Here is a 15754-nt window from a genome sequence, read left to right on the forward strand (position 1 = left end):
GTCCGCGCCGCGGCCGGCAGGTGGCGCCGCAGGCCGGGTCCTGGCGCCTGGAAGCCGGAAGCGGCGGCGTGGCCGGGGCGGGCTGGCCCTGGGTGCCCGAGCTCCCGAAGGGTCCGCCTTCTCCGCGCGGTCGCTGCCTCCCGCATTCCTCGCCCGTCCAGAAGGGGCGCCGGGGGCGGGGTGGGGACGACTGGAGAGGGCCCCACGGATGCCCCTAGGACGAGCGGCCCTAGGCCCCCAGGGAACATGGGCGTGCTCCGGGCGGGACTGTGCCCGGGCCTCACCCAGGACATGGTCCAGCTCTTGAAGAGCGGCGGGATCAAGACAGGTGACCGCGGGCGCGCGCCATTGCGAGCCACAGGGCTGGCCCCGGCACACCCGGAGGGGCCCTTCCCCTCCCTCCTGCGCCCCCGGGGAGCCCGGAAACGCGGGCGGGGGCGAGCCACGCCCCTGGGAGGGTAGAACCCCCCCACCGTGTGCCCGCCACCCGCGCCGGGTCCCACGGTTCCGCCAGTACGCGCGGGCGCGGGAAAGTCGAGTGCGGACGCCCCGGGCCTCCCTCCCTGCCCATCAACCTCACGTGTTTCGTTTTCAGTGGTGGAGCTGGTTTCTGCAGACCTGGAGGAGGTCGCCCAGAAATGTGGCCTGTCTTACAAGGTGAGCTGACCGTCCCCACGCTCCACACCTGGGTGTCTCTAAATGCCCATCCCCGAGCAGAGGGGTTCCTAAGGATTGATAACGGCGGCGTTTGAGACCCTGGGCAGCCCCCTCCTTTGACGGGTCGTTGCCTAAGAACACTTTGGGGCTGCTGCAGCCCGGATCCTGAGCTGCCCCGCCCCTTCCGCAGGCCCTGGTCGCCTTGAGGCGAGTGCTGCTGGCTCAGTTCTCAGCTTTCCCTTTCAATGGCGCTGATCTCTACGAGGAACTGAAAACCACCACGGCCATCCTGTCCACGGGCATTGGAAGGTTTGTGTGTGTACGTGCGGGACAGTCAGAAGCAGGGCGACCTGACTTCCTCTTGCTGGGCTTTCGATGCTGGAGTCTGGAGCCAGCAGGCCCTTTCAGACAGTGCTGAGGATGGTCAGGACTTCTAAGTTCTCTTACCCTGTAAGAACGTTTCTCATAACTCCTAACTTTGGGGGATGCAGAATTATTGGGGTAGGGGGAACCTGTCCTGCGTGTTTAGTAGGTCATTTGGCAGCTTCCCTGGCCTCTGCCTGCTAGATGCCAGTAGCACCTCCCTTCTCCCCTTGTCTGATAGTCAAAAATATCTCCAGCTGTGATCCCTGGGTGGGTTGGGGGCAAAATCTACACTGGTTGAGAACCACTGAAACACAAGATGTCAGTATTTCATTATTATTCAGCAAATCAGAGCAACTCTTCTCTGGCCCTACCTCCCTGTCCACTTAAGGATGGATGGGGCAAGAGAGTGTGGCAGGACTAGGTTAAGTACCAGCCATTGACTTGTAGTAGATTATACAGTGGAACACTGAAGAACTGATGCCTTCAAACTATGGTGCTTGGAGAAGACTCCTGAAAGTCCCTTGGACAGCAAGGAGATCAAACCAGTCAATCTTAAGGGAAATTAACCCTGAATACTCATTGGAGGGACCGATGCTGAAGCTAAAGTCCTGTATTTTGGTCATCTGATGCAAACACTTGACTCATTGGAAAAGTCCCTGATTCTGGGAAAGGTTGAGGGCAGAAGGAAAAGAGGGCATCAGAGGATGAGATGCTGGGATGACATCACCAATGGAATGAACATGAACTTGGGCAAACTTCCGGAGACGGTGAAGGACAGGAAGGCCTGGCATGCTGCAGTCCATGGGGTCTCAAAGAGTTGGACACAACTGGACAACCGAACAACAGCAAGGTTATACAATAGGTTGTATAATCTCTTCGTGATCCTGTGAGTTGGTGATTATTAACCCCACTTGAGTTTAGCACAAGAGGAACTAGGGGCAGTGGTGGGGCTCCAGCCCTGGGGTACTTGTTCCTGAACTTGGTTCACTCCTTGTACGCTGCAGCAGAAAGGGGTGAGAGTAGTTTCCTTCTGCAGTGTTTGGAGAGAGAAAGAGTTGGAAGAAAACAGGCGGCTTCTGGCCAAGGGAGGCTGACCTCTTCCCTGGCCTGTTTGTGTGGAATTTGATAAAGAACTCTGCCACCACAAAGGTCTTTGGATCGGTTTGGCCCTCGCTGTTTCCAAAACACGCTGTCTTGGCAGGGTTCACACAACACAGTGCTTGCTTTCCCTGGGTTGAGGGTTCAGGCCTGTCGTTCATCAAGCAGTAGCCAGTGTCAAGCATGGGTACCGGAGATGGGCATGGGTGAGGCCCCTGCATTTAAGGAGCCTGGGGTCCACTGGGTAGAGAAGAGCAGGTGGACACGAGAGAGGTGTGAGCATGTGTGCCAGCAGCTAAGGAGGGGGTGATTAGCAGGAAGCAGGCCTGGCCTTTGGGAGTTTATAAAGCCAGCATATACAGAGAGAGTGGTCAGGTGGTAAACTGGCAGGATGGCAGCCACCATGGGTCACTGCAGAGGAGATCAGAGAGGTTCAGGACCATTCTGTGCAGCGAGGAATGGATGGGCCTTCTCTGAGTGCTCATCAGGAAGCAGGCACTGTTACTCTAGGTACATTATTTCATTTATCTTCTCTTCATGTATCTTCTTCACTTTATCTTTTCTTCATTTATCCATCTACTTCCCTGATGGCTCAGTGGGTAAAGAGACACAGGAGATGCAGGTTCAATCCCTGGGTCAGGAAGAGCTCCTGGAGAAGAAGATGGCAACCCACTCCAGTATTCTTGCCTGGAAAATCCCATGGACAGAGGAGCCTGGTGGGCTGCAGTCCATGGGGTCACAAAGAGGTGGACACGACTGAGCGGCTAACACTTTGACAACTACAGTGAGCCTGCTGCGATGAAAATCACCATCCTGGGGCCTCGCTGGCAGTCCAGTGGTTAAGACTTCGCCTTCCAGTGCAGGGGGTAAAGGTTCAGTCCCTTGATGGGGAGCTAAGATCACACATGCCTTGGGGCTAAAACGCGGAAACATAAAGCAGAAGCAACATTGTAGCAAATGCAGTAGCAACTTAAAAAATGCTTCATTCACATCAAAAAAAATCTTTAAAAAGAAATGAAAGCCATCATCCTGTAGATAAGGAAACTGGGACTCAGGTTAAGAGACTTGCTCAAGATCCCCCAGCTAGGGATTTCCCAGGTGGTCCAGCGGTTAGGACTCCTGTGCTTCCACTACAGTTTGACCCCTGGTTCGGAAACTAAGATCCCACAAGCGGGGTGGCACAACCCAAGGGAAAAAAAAAAAAAGATCCTGCAGTGGGTAAGTGGCGGACCAGGCCCTTGAGGTCACACCCGTCACGCTGTTAAGCCTAAGAACTCAGCTCTAAGGCATCTGCCCTGTTGCTGCCTCCGGGCAGGAGGCTGTGTTGTGAAAGTGGAGTTACAGTTAGAGGTGGGTGGGGTGGATGGGGCAGGGGAGGCTGGCAGGAGAGGCCCAGGAGGATACAGCAGGGGAGGGTGTTGTGAGTGGATCTGGGGCGGGAGACAGCAGGAGGCATATTGAAGAAATGCTGTGAGCCTTCCTGCTGGGGGGATGCGAAAGTGGCGAATCAAAGATGACCCCTAGGCTTCTAGTCTTTGTCATAGTGGTCTTTGGACACTGATGGGTATTAACTGACACAGGAGGGGAGGGGAGGGGAGTTCTGTAGTCAACAGCTCACGAAATGCTGGTTAACCAAATGAAGCAGGTTTCTCTGTTTTTTTTTTTTTTTTGGTCATACCACTTAGCATGTGGGATCTTAGTTCCCCAACCAAGAATTGAACCTGAGCCTCCTGCCTTGGAAGCAAGGAGTCTTAACCACTGGGCCATCAGGAAAGTCCCTCTGCTCTAGGTCTTCTCACGGCCTGTAGTGCTGGGGGCATCTTTACAAGTGGGAGAGCAGGCAGCAAGCCTCGGAAGTAGCTGTATTGACCGGGGAAGAAGGGTGGTTCCTCGAAGGCCAGAGCTGTGTCTTGCTCATCTCTGCCTCCGGCTTGGTTTAGAAAAAGGCCTTTAGGAAATGTGAGACACTCAGGCAATGTTTGAATGAGTGACTGAAAGAATAAACGAAAGCCAGTTTGGGGGGAAGGTGGAGGATAAATTCCAGACAGCACTTGTGTTCAAAAGGGGGTTAGGCTCAGTTGTACTTCTGTTCCACAAGGCAGGTGGCAGGGGGGCGGGGAGGGGGGTCTGTCCATGTTGAGGTGGATTTGGGAATTCCTTATGGAGATCCTCATGGCCAGGAATGCAATTGATTCTTGATTGTAGAGTCCAGACCTGTGGTTTAGCCCAGGCTGCTCATTAGAATTATTTGGGAAGCTTAAGAAATATTCATGCTTGGGTCCCTTTAGAAATTCTTTGTTTTTTGGCCACGCCATGTGAGATCTTAGTTCCCTGACCAGGTATTGAACCTGTGCCCCCTGCACTGGGAGCGCAGAGTCTCAACCACTGGACCGCCAGGGAAGTCAACATTCTTGAAATAACATGATAATAATGGAGAACAGATTAAGCAGTTGCCAGGGGCTGGCTAGGGATTTAGGGGGGAGTGTGGTTATAGAAGGGTGGCACAGGGAGCCCTGCCGAGATGGGAATGCTCTGCCTCGGTTGCAGTGGTTCCATAAACCCACATGTGGGGTGAAACGGCGGAGAACTGCGCGCACGGACGCACGTGGAAGGACTGAGCTGCAGCTCTCTGGACTGCACCAGTGCTGTTTTTTGCTGTTGTACTAAGCTGTGGTACAAAACATCTCAGAGTAAAAGATGCTACCGTTGGTGAAAACCAGCTGAAGGGTACACGGGACCTCACGACATGGTTTTGTTTTGTTTTTTTTTGCAACTTCCTGTGAATCTATAATTATTTCAGAGTTTAAAACATGACAAATTATGGGCAGTGCTATCAAGGAAACCCAGAAGGGGCTGTGATGGAGATTGAGAGGAGAACCATTGAATGGGGCAGCGAAGAGACCTCCGGAGAGAAGTGATTACCCAGAGGTGATCTTTAAGGCGAGAGTGAAAGGATGAGGGGCCCGAGGGGGAACACTCGGCCGTGCTGGCTTTCCCCAAAGGAGACTCCACAAGGAGGAGTCTCCTGGCCAGAGATGTCAGAGCGTCTCTGGACAGAACAATGCTTGGAAGGAATGTCTTGCTGTTCCTCCTCCCCTCCTCTCCTCCCACCCGTCCAGTCCCTTCCATTGATGCTCTTCCCTCCTCTTCTGCCATCAGCCTGGACAAACTGCTAGATGCTGGTCTCTACACTGGAGAAGTGACTGAAATTGTAGGCGCCCCGGGTAGCGGCAAAACCCAGGTACAGCTGCAGCCAGCAGCCAGGAGGGTTGAGGGAGGTGGATGCACAGTCCTGGATCTCTGGGGAAGCTTCTGCCAGGATCCTGTGATTTCAGAGCTTGGAAGAGAGAAGACGGGTGGTGAGGAGTGGGACTTGAACTCGCGTCTCAGGGCCCATTCGTGCCTCTGGGATCTGGATGAGATTTGGTGGGGGGCTCCCGTTCTGGGCCCTTCTTGAGGGCTCAGGTTCACCCAATGACCCGTCTCTACTCAGGTATGTCTTTGTGTGGCAGCAAACGTGGCCCATGGCCTGCAGCAGAACGTCCTCTACATTGATTCCAATGGAGGGCTCACAGCCTCCCGCATCCTCCAGCTGCTTCAGGCCAGGACCCTGGACGAGGAGGAGCAGGTAAAGGGCAGGAAGGTTGGGTTTCTTGGAGGTTCTGACACCATAAGACCCCATTATCTAACACGGCAAGAATTTGGACCATTTGGGTGACTCGTCATTTCTGGCTTTGAAACTTGCTGTTCCACTAATGCTTCCTGTATTGTAAAGCCTCCCCTTTATGACGTCATCCCAGTTGGATGCTACCCACAAGGATCCTTCCTAGAAACCCAACCCCTGGCATCCCCTCTGTGTTTCTCCCCCATATCTTGCCCAGGGCAGACACACAGATCACTGCCACTCCTTCCCATGGAGCTCTGACTTGGCTCTGCAGCTCAGCACCCAGGCAGCCAGCATGTTGTGAACTGGCCCAGCAGACAAAGCCCACTGCCATCTGTACCTGAGTCCTTGTGTCTAAGCGCCTCTTCTCTCTCAACCTCAAAATCCCTCTTCATCGTGCGCGACCCCCGGCTCTTCTTCTCCAAGGCCCTCCCTTCTCTCTCCTGCCCCCTCAGGCAGGAGCTCTCCAGAGGATCCAGGTGGTGCGTGCGTTTGACATCTTCCAGATGCTGGGCGCGCTGCAGGACCTGCGAGGCGCTGTGTCCCAGCAGGTGAGCCTGACCTTCTGCCTTCCCTGCTCCCTGCAGCCCACCTATGCTGTCTGCGTGTGGGCAGGTGTGCAATCCAGTGACTCTAGCTGTGCCTGCCATTCCCAGGATGGGATTTCTGGATGCTTAGTTCTCTCTTTCCTCAATTCTTTGCCTCCTCGTTCACAAGCCCATCTTCCCCACTAAAGACTAAGCCTCTTCCTTGAGTGCAAGGATCAGGTCCTGTTCATCTCTGCATTCCAACTAGGTCCATTCAGCTGCAAATAATAGTCTATCTGACAGACACTTGAACTTTGAGGACATTTAATTATCTCACAGAAGTCTGGAGGTTGGCACACCCATAATATCAGGGCTCTAGGTTGGTGTGCTTGATTCTCTGGCTCTTCCCCCTCATGATTGCAGAGTGGCTGCCGTGGCTCCGAGCATCATGTCTTCACACATCCATATCCAGGGCAGTGATAGATGCCTCTTTTCTGTACCTCTTTCTCTGGAACCCACCATTACACTTCTCAGTTCCCTTTACATCTAACTGGCAAAAACTGAGTTATGTTTTTATGTCCTAGTCCAGAGGTTGGGTGCACCTTCCCTGATGTCAGATTTTCTGCCGAGTGCTTGAATACATTCAGAGTCCTGTTGACAAGGGAGAGAGGTTAGAAATGACATTTGCGTTGGTACCCTGATATACCTGATGGGTGCTTGGATAGGATGTATGGTGCATGATATATACCTTTACATTTGGGAGACACCTTAGAGAGACTAGTTTAATTTATCTTAAACTTTACCTCTCACCCCAAAGGATATCATGTTTCCCATGGGCATACCTAGGGTTGTATGTAACATAAATCGTTTTAACAAGCTTTAGACCATATAATGGTTGAATGAATACTTGGCATAGGAATCATAGCAGGTTATGCCTCCCCATGCGTTGAGATGTGAAGTAGTCCTGACCTAATCCAACCCTCTTGTTGGAATCGAGCAAAGTGGGGGCCAGAAACATTCAGTGAGTTGCCCACAGTCACCGCATATTTAGGATAAGAACAAAGCTTAGGGACTTCCCTGGTGGTCCAGTGGTTAAGACTCTGCACTTCCATTGCAAGGGGCACAAGTTTGATGCCAGGTTGGGGAACTAAGATTCCACATACGTCATGGCCAAATTTATTTTATTTTTTTCACATTAAGAGCAAAGCTTATAACCCAAACCTCTCAACTCCCAGGTCAAAAGACATTTTTTTTTTCTTTAACTGTAGCACTGTTAGATGATATGTATTCTATTATTGCATAACAAGTTACTGCAAACTATGACTTAAAACAACATGTATTTATTATCTCAAATTCTGTAGGTCAGAAGTCTGGGCATAGCTTGGCCTGGTCCTCTGCTTAGGGTCTCATTAGGTTGTGATGAAAGTGGTAGGTGGGCTGTGCTCTCATCTGTAGGCTCAGCTGGGGAAGAACCACTTAGAAGTTCATTCAGGTTGTTGGCAGAATTCATTTCCTAGAGGTTTCAGCTTCTTGCTGGCAGCTGGTTGTTGGCAGAGGCCATCTTCGAGTCCTCAAAGCTGCCACTATTCCTGCCATGTGGTGCTCTCCATGGGCAGTTCACAGCAAGGCCGCTTGCTCCTGCAAGACAGCACACATGTGAGAGCAAAATGCAACAGGCTGTCCTGTGTAACAATGTGATCATGGGCTGGCAGTGCATTCCTTCTGACATATGATGAAGCCTAATCAAAAGAGTGACATCTGGGGCTCCCCTGGTGGTCCAGTGGTTAAGACTTCGCCTCCCAATGCAGGGCGTACAGGTTCAATCCCTGATCGAGGAGCTAAGATCTCAATGCCTCGGGGCCAAAAACCTAAAACATAAACCAGAAGCAATATTGTAAGAAACTCAATAAAGAGTTTAAAAAGGGTTGACACCAAAAAAGTCTTTTAAAAAACAGAAAAGAAAGGAAAGATTTTCTGATCAGGGACCATAGGATCTGAGCAGGGATTTCTCAAATTTAATTAGAGTATCTGACATCCTGTGATTTAAACTCTCTCGGTCCATCCAAGTCTTCAGTGAAAGTGCAAGTCGCTCAGTAGTGTCCGACCCTTTGCGACCCCATGGACTATACAGTCGGTGAAATTCTCCAGGCCAGAATACTGGAGTAGGGTAGCCTTTCCCTTCTCCAGGGGATCTTCCCAACCCAGGGATCAAACCCAGGTCTCCTGTATTGCAGGCGGATTGTTTACCAGCTGAGCCACAAGGGAAGCCCAAGTCTTCAGTATAATCTGTTATACACTCACATGAGGGTGGAAGGAAAGGGCTTTGCCAGAGTTCCATCTTAGAGGGGCAGCTATATTTGGGGTGACTCTTTGCAACCTCGTGGACTGTAACCTACTAGGCTTCTCTGTCCATGGGATTCTCCAGGCAAGAATACTGGAATGGATTGCCATTTCCTTCTCCAGGGATCTTCCTGACCCAGGAATCAAACCCGGGTCTCCCACATTGGAGGCAGACGCTTTAACCTCTGAGCCACCAGGGAAGTGGGAGAGGTTATTGCCTACCAGTTTTTGATAGAGGTGCGGGTTTGTCTGGTAACGGGCGCCCCCTGGAGGCCAACTGGTTGGTGGCACCTGCTTCCCATCACTGCCCCCCAGGTCCGCAGTTCTTCCGGGACTCTGAAGGTGGTGGTTGTGGACTCGGTCGCTGCGGTGGTCGCCCCACTTCTGGGAGGTCAGCAGAGGGAAGGTGAGTGGTGTGGCAGAGCGCAGGGTGGAGGGTCGTGATCTTGCCTGCCGGCTCGAGTCCTGTCTTCGGCCAGCCTGGTCCCCGCTGCCCACCCTCTTTGCTTTTTCTACTCTAGGCTTGGCCTTGATGGTGCAGCTGGCCCGAGAGCTGAAGACCTTGGCCCGGGACCTCAGTGTGGCAGTGCTGGTGAGGAAGTGGGCTTGGCCAGCCATGCTAGCCTTCTCTCTGGTCCCTGGACTTCACCAAGTGGGGAAGGTGTTCTTTCCAGGTGCTCTTTATTTCCTTAAAACAGCAGCTTCTGAACCCCCAGAGTGACCCTTTGGGAAAGGGTCATAGCCCAACTTCTGTGGTTCATCTAGAGTGCCAGACTGTGAGGGGCTCAGACACATAAATAGCCAGGGGATCAGGCAATGTCATTTTTAACACTTCTAAAAAAGTGATTATTTGGCTGCGCTGGGACTTAGTGGCAGCCTGCAGAATCTTTAGTTGCGGCACGCTGGATCTAGTTCTGCAGCCAGGGACTGAGCCTGAGCCCCCTGCACTGGGAGCACATAGTTTTAGCCACCAGGGAAGCCCAGGGACAGTCTTGTTTTTCTTTTTACTTTCTTTAAGTCAGGTTTCTTGAGATGTAATTCACACAGAGTAACTTCTCTTTGAGGTTTGATACAGTCGTATCTGGCGAGATCAAGATACAGAATATTTCAATCACTCCAGAAAGATCCCCCAGCCCCAGACAACCACTGATTTGGTTTCTGTCCCTTTCTATGAAGCTCTGCCTTTTCCAGAGCTTCATAGAAAGGGATCTTTTTTGCTTTTAGAGTAACTTTTTCTGCTTAGGGAGTAATTTTTTGAAAGTCTTCACGCTTCTCATAGAAGAAGGTAACAAATAGTTAAATATGAGTGTCCAGTTTGTAATCAATCTCCACATCCACAGAGACCATATTAGTTTTTTTTTTAATATACCTTCATTGAATCTTTTTTCTCTGCCTATATACATATACTTTTAATCAACTTTCCAACTAAACGGTAATCTTGTGGTTTTTTTTTTTTTTTAAAAGATACCATTTCTCGAATCTTTTAATAGATTCTTTAAGAATGCTACTTTTAGCAGCTGCATATTTGGGGTGGGGGGCTGCGCTGGGTCTTTGTTACTGGGCACGGGCTTTCTCTAGTTGCGGCGAATGGGGACTATTCGATGCGTTGTGCACGCTTCTCACTGTGTGGCTTCTCTTATTGTGGAGCACAGGCTCTCGAGCACAGGCTCAGTAGTTGTGATACAGGCATTAGTTGCCCTGCATCATATGGAATCTTTCCGGAGCAGGAATCAAACCCATGTCTTAACCACTGACCACCAGGGAAGTCCCGGCATCGTGGTTTAGTGGCAAGAGCTCTGTGCAGGTCAGGAGCCCGGGGTTCTGACTCCAGACTGGTGATGAGTCATGGAACCTTGGGGAAATTGTTTCCTTGTACCTGGCCTCAGCTTTCCCATCTGTAAAATGAAGCCATAGGAGCAAATGTCCTCTGTACCAGCATTATGGGTCTATAAGCCTTTGATTCTTTCTGCTGCAGGTGACCAATCACATGACCCGAGATAGGGACAGCGGGCAGCTCAAACCTGCCCTGGGACGCTCCTGGAGCTTTGTGCCCAGCACCCGGCTTCTCCTGGACAGCACCCAAGGCTCAGGATCTCTGGGCAGCCGCCGCGTGGCATGTCTGACCAAATCCCCCCGCCTGGTGAGCCAGCCCCAGGGGAAAGCCAGGAATCCAGGCCCTTGAGGGTGGCTTCCGTGCCTGCAGATGTCTGTGAATTCCTGAAGGCTGAGACCCTGCAGCCAAAGAAGCTACCCACGTGGGCTGCTCAACTCAAACACTCACGCTTCCCTCCTGTCTTCTTCCAGCCAACAGGTTGCCAGGAGACGGTGGACTTAGGGAGCTGGGGGACCCCAGCGTTCCAGGGAGATCACAAAGGACATTGGGAGCAGAGCCCAGTGTTCCAGGGAGATCACACGTGACGGTGCTGTTGATGGGGGAAGGGGCAGGCCGCTAGGCCCCCAACTCACCTGCACAGTAATGCCTGCTGCTCACTGCTGGCAGCCCCGCTCCCTTGCTGGGAAGCCATCTCACCCTCAGCTCCTCTCTCTGGAAACACAGTGCTACTGGCAAGAGAGGATGCTGTTGTGGAAGGATCCAGAAATTCATGCTGGTACCAAGTTTTCTTCCCTTGTTTCTACCACGTGCGTTTCCAGTGGGAGCCGGGTTCATGGACTTGGACATCTCTGAAGAGGCACTCTGGTGCCTGGACGGATTAACCCTGTACATCACCATCCTACCCTCCATCCTGACACAGTGACTGAGCTTGAGGCCTCTGGCTTGCCTATGTTTCCCTTCTTTTTTTTTTTTTGCCTCTGTTTTTCCATCTGTAAGATGGGGCTTCTTTCCCCCTAACTCTGTCTTTGACTTACTGGGTGGAAGTAACCTTGTAAATGTAACCCATGTTGTGTGCTCAATTGTGTCTGACCCTTTGCGACCCCATGACCACCAGGCTCCTCCGTCCGTGGAATTTTTCAGGCAAGAATACTGGAGCAGGTTGCCATTTTCTCCTCCAGGGGATCTTCCCACACCCAGAAATTGAACCCATATCTCTTGGCGTCTCTTGCGTTGGCAGGTGGATTCTTTACCACTAGTGCCAAAACTCTTCCTTATCTAGATCCTGCTCTTAAAAACATATTAATACAAAAGAAATTCACTGAGCTGCAGAGTCATCTGTTTTCCCCCAGACAGTGGCTTTTCAGTCACCGAGTGAGGCCCCAGAGAACCCCTGTTCCTCTTTCCCTCTTGTCGGTTTGGTTTCAGACACCTGCGTGCATCACCGTGACCAGGTGAAACCGGGAGCTCCCTGCAGCCCCAGGGATATAATCTAACAGGAAGGGAAGATGTGACCTGGCCCCAGTGAATCCAGCTGCCTGTTAAACGTGCATGGTGCTCTGTGGGGCCCCTCCATGGTACAGAGTAAGCCGAGGTGCTGAACCATGGCCTTGCCCATAAACGGGAGAATTTGCACAGTCAGTAGAGCCAGCTGGGAAAATTGATGGTGGCGTACATGATACACGGCAAATCTAGTCCTTTATGCAGAAATTCATTGCCGGTGGCTCCAAGATGCAATGTAATTACCCTTCTCTTCCTGCCAGCTGTACCACAGTGTATGAAATAGTCCCCCCACCCCCGCCCTGCCCTGGTCTGTTACGGGTGCTGGGACCATTTCTCTGCGAGCTGTAGCCCCGGCTGGGTGGAGGAGAGGACAGCAGGGAGGGAGAAATCAAGGGCAGAGCATGATCAGGATTGTTTACTGACCACATTTTTTTAAAGGAAGGTTGCCTTTCTTGGTTTGAGAGCCTGTTGTGTAGTTAATTAGTTGTGTCTTGGCTGCAGGAAGCGGGGTCAGAGTTAGAGGCAGAAGATATAACATTTACAGATGATGAGCACAGGAGGGATAAAAGGAAGAGGTCTGGAGGACTGGGAGCAAGTGGCAACCCAGCCCGAGGGTATCTGCCTGAGTGAGGACAGGCTTGGTGAGCCAAGACTGGAGGAACCCTGGCGCTGGTGCTTCCACAGGCTCTCGGGAGAAATGAGCCTGCGGCCTCCTTGCTGGGAGCAGTGAGTATAGAATGGCAGCCTTGTGCATGCGAGCGAAGTTGCCTCAGTTGTGTCTGTTGCGACCCCATGAACTGTAGCCCACCAGGCTCCTCTGTCCATGGGATTCTCAAGGCAAGAATACTGGAGTGGGCTGCCATTTCCAAGGGATCTTCCTGACCGTAGGACTGAACTCCTGTCTCTCACATCTCCTGCATTAGCAAGTGGATTCTTTATGACTCGCGCCACCGAGGAAGCTCATTGCAACCATAGTAGCAAACAGAATGTTAAGCTGGGGATGGCACATCGCTGTCATTTGTACCATTTGGGAATCTTGAACCCAAGCAGGCATCAGCAATAAATCAAGCGTTCTCTTTCGCCAAGCTTAGAGACCTTTGCAATTTTCGTTTTTCTCCACATGACACTCCAGGCAGACACTACCAGTCAGCTGAAATTGATGTTCAGGGTGGAGCCTGGTTGCCATCTCTGCCCTGGGCACATCTGCATGTTTCCTGAATGTGGCGTCAGGTGCTTTGTCCCTGACTCAGTACCCTAGAATTGTAGATTTAAGAGGCCTGTAAAGATCACATGCCCTGGGATTTCCCTGGTGGGGTGCTGGTTGAGAATCAGTCTTCCAATAGAAGGGATGCAGGTTCAAGCCCTGGTCGAGGAACTAGGATCCCACATGCCGCATCTAAGACATGAGGCAGCCAAATAAATAAAGACCATATGCCCCATCTTGTCATTTAGCCGAGAAGGAAAGTGAGGTCCAAGAGCAGAAATGACAGTCCCAGCGGCAGAACGGGCTGGAACCTAGGACTCTCGGTTCCTTGGCCAGGATTCGGTGTCCACGTTGCCTTTAGTTTTCAACTGGTACAGTTCCGCCCTCAGTAGGGACTTACTCCAGCCAGAGAGCCTCCCCCAGGCAGCCTTTCTGGCCACGAGGAGGAGCACCGTTCACTGTTGCTCCAGACTAGCCCGTGACATTTCAGCAGGACTTTGCCCCTCGCAGCTAGCCCTGGGCCTTAGTCGTGGCATGTGGGATCTAGTTCCCTGACCAGGGATCAAAGCCAGGCCCCCTGCATTGGGAGAGCAGAGCTGTGACCACAGGACCACGAGGGAAGTCCTGTCCACATCTTACTCAGTGCATCTCGGGGCTGAACAGGTGCACTTGACCTGCTGCACAGACTTGACTCCTTGAGTAGCCTTTGAATCCTAGCTCTTCCCTGCTTCCCTAGTTTCTGGATGTGAGTCTCAACATAAGCCGGGGTTTGCAGGAAGACAATAGGTGTATGGTGAAAAGGATACAAAGTCAAGGAATAAGATTTACATCTCCTCTAACTTGGTCTTAGCTGTGACACTTACTGTATGCCATCGGATCAATCAGCCTCTTTAAGCCTTTAGTTTCATCCACTGGGAAATAGGGGAAAATAATGCCTATTGCATAGCATTGCTTTAGGGTCATATAGCTTATGTCAAATGCCAGATACTTTCCCAGGCATATCATAGGCCCTCAGTTGCATATTCCGTGAAAGGCTTAGGATACCTGGGAGAAACTGGCTTCCTTCTGTCTAGGCAAGGCCGGCTTCATGGTAGTGTGACCAGTGCAGCTGCACAGAGCCCTGAGCTGAGTTTAAAGCTCTGCTGTCCATCAACAGAGGAGTTGCTAAAGAAGACGTGGTACATAGATACAATGGAATATTACTCTGCCACAAAAAGGAACAAAGTTGGATCGTTTGCAGAGACATGGATGGACCTAGAGACTGTCATATGGAGTGAAGTAAATCAGAAAAACAGATATTGTATATCAACACATTTGGAATCTAGAAAAATGGTATAGGTGATATTTGCCAAGCAGAGACAGATGTATGGATATCGAAGGAGGAAAACGGGGGTAGGAGGAATTGGGAGATTGGAATTGATGTATATACACTATTGATACTGTGTATAAATAGATAACTAATGAGAACCTCCTGTATAGCAGAGGGAATGTGACCCGATTCTCTGTGGTGACCTCAATGGGAAGGAAATCCCAAAAGGAGAGGATATATGTATACGTATAGCTCTTCACTTTGCTATACAGTAGAAACTATCAGTAGAAACACAACATTGTAAAGCAGCTATGCATGTGTGCTAAGTGGCTTCAGTTGTGTCTGACTCTTTGCAACTCCATGGACTGTATCCCTCCAGGCTCCTCTGTCCATGGGTTTCTCCAGGCAAGAATACTGGAGTGGGTTGCCATGCCCTGCTCCAGGGAAAGCAACTATACTCCAATAAAAATTAATTAAAAAAATGCTTTTCTGTTGCCATTCAGAAATTCTTACTACTATCTGAACAAGGGTCCCACATTTGCACTGTCCCCTGAAAACTCTTATTTATTTAATTTTTGGCTGTACTGGGTCTTCATTGCTGTATATGGGTTTCTCTAGCTGCCACGAGCAGGTGCTAGTTTCTAGCTGTGGTGAGCAGGTTTCTCGTTGTGGTGGCCTCTCACGTGGCGTGTGGGCTCTAGAGGGTGGGCTCAGTAGTTGTGGCACACGGGCTTAGTTGCCCCATGGCATGTGGGATCTTCCCGGACCAGGGATCAAGCCCATGTCCCCTGTGTTGGCAGGTGGATTTTTAACCACTGGACTACCAGGGAAGTCCTGAGTTGAACTCTTGTATCAGCCCTTCGTTTTGGCAAACACCCTACCATTGATTTCTTAGGGACTGACTCGATGGACGTGAGTCTGAGTGAACTCCGGGAGTTGGTGATGGACAGGGAGGCCTGGTGTGCTGCAGTTCATGGGGTTGCAAAGAGTCAGACACGACTGAGCGGCTGAACTGAACTGAACTGAATTGAATTCAGCCAGAGGATAATTTCCAGTAGAAAAACTGGAGTTAGCATCCTGTGTCTATCGACTGATAGACTTTAGTGTTCCATTCTGGGATAATCTACATAGCCTCTCTCAGAAAGCAATACTTTATATTTTATACAACTTATTGGTTAAGAGAAGTTGAGAGGGGGCTGATGAAATGGAATGATGATTTGGGATTTGGTAGGTTAGTCACTAAGTTGTGTCTGAC

At 51.0% G+C, this 15754-nt stretch overlaps 1 protein-coding gene across 3 annotated transcripts; it reads left to right on the plus strand.

The window, feature by feature from the left end:
- The first annotated feature begins 48 nt into the window (after nt 1-48).
- RAD51D (RAD51 paralog D) lies at nt 49-13076 on the plus strand. 3 transcript variants are annotated; one of them, XR_011259745.1, is made up of 10 exons: nt 49-328; nt 596-657; nt 848-966; nt 5281-5362; nt 5615-5749; nt 6241-6336; nt 8968-9058; nt 9174-9326; nt 10628-10792; nt 10957-13076. XR_011259745.1 is itself a non-coding variant. In XM_069602834.1 (10 exons), the coding sequence occupies exons 1-10, from the start codon at nt 247-249 to the stop codon at nt 11068-11070; spliced, it is 1017 nt and encodes a 338-aa protein (XP_069458935.1). In that variant the 5' UTR covers nt 55-246; the 3' UTR covers nt 11071-11808. The 3 variants fall into 3 exon arrangements, 2 of the variants coding, with proteins under 2 accessions (XP_069458934.1, XP_069458935.1); XM_069602834.1 differs by having other exon boundaries at nt 55-328; nt 9174-9244; nt 10957-11808; XM_069602833.1 differs by lacking the exon at nt 6241-6336 and having other exon boundaries at nt 9174-9244; nt 10957-11808.
- Nucleotides 13077-15754: the final 2678 nt, after the last annotated feature.

This window comes from Ovis canadensis, chromosome 11 (assembly GCF_042477335.2).
Source record: "Ovis canadensis isolate MfBH-ARS-UI-01 breed Bighorn chromosome 11, ARS-UI_OviCan_v2, whole genome shotgun sequence".
In the NCBI taxonomy this organism is placed as follows: Eukaryota; Metazoa; Chordata; class Mammalia; order Artiodactyla; family Bovidae; genus Ovis; species Ovis canadensis.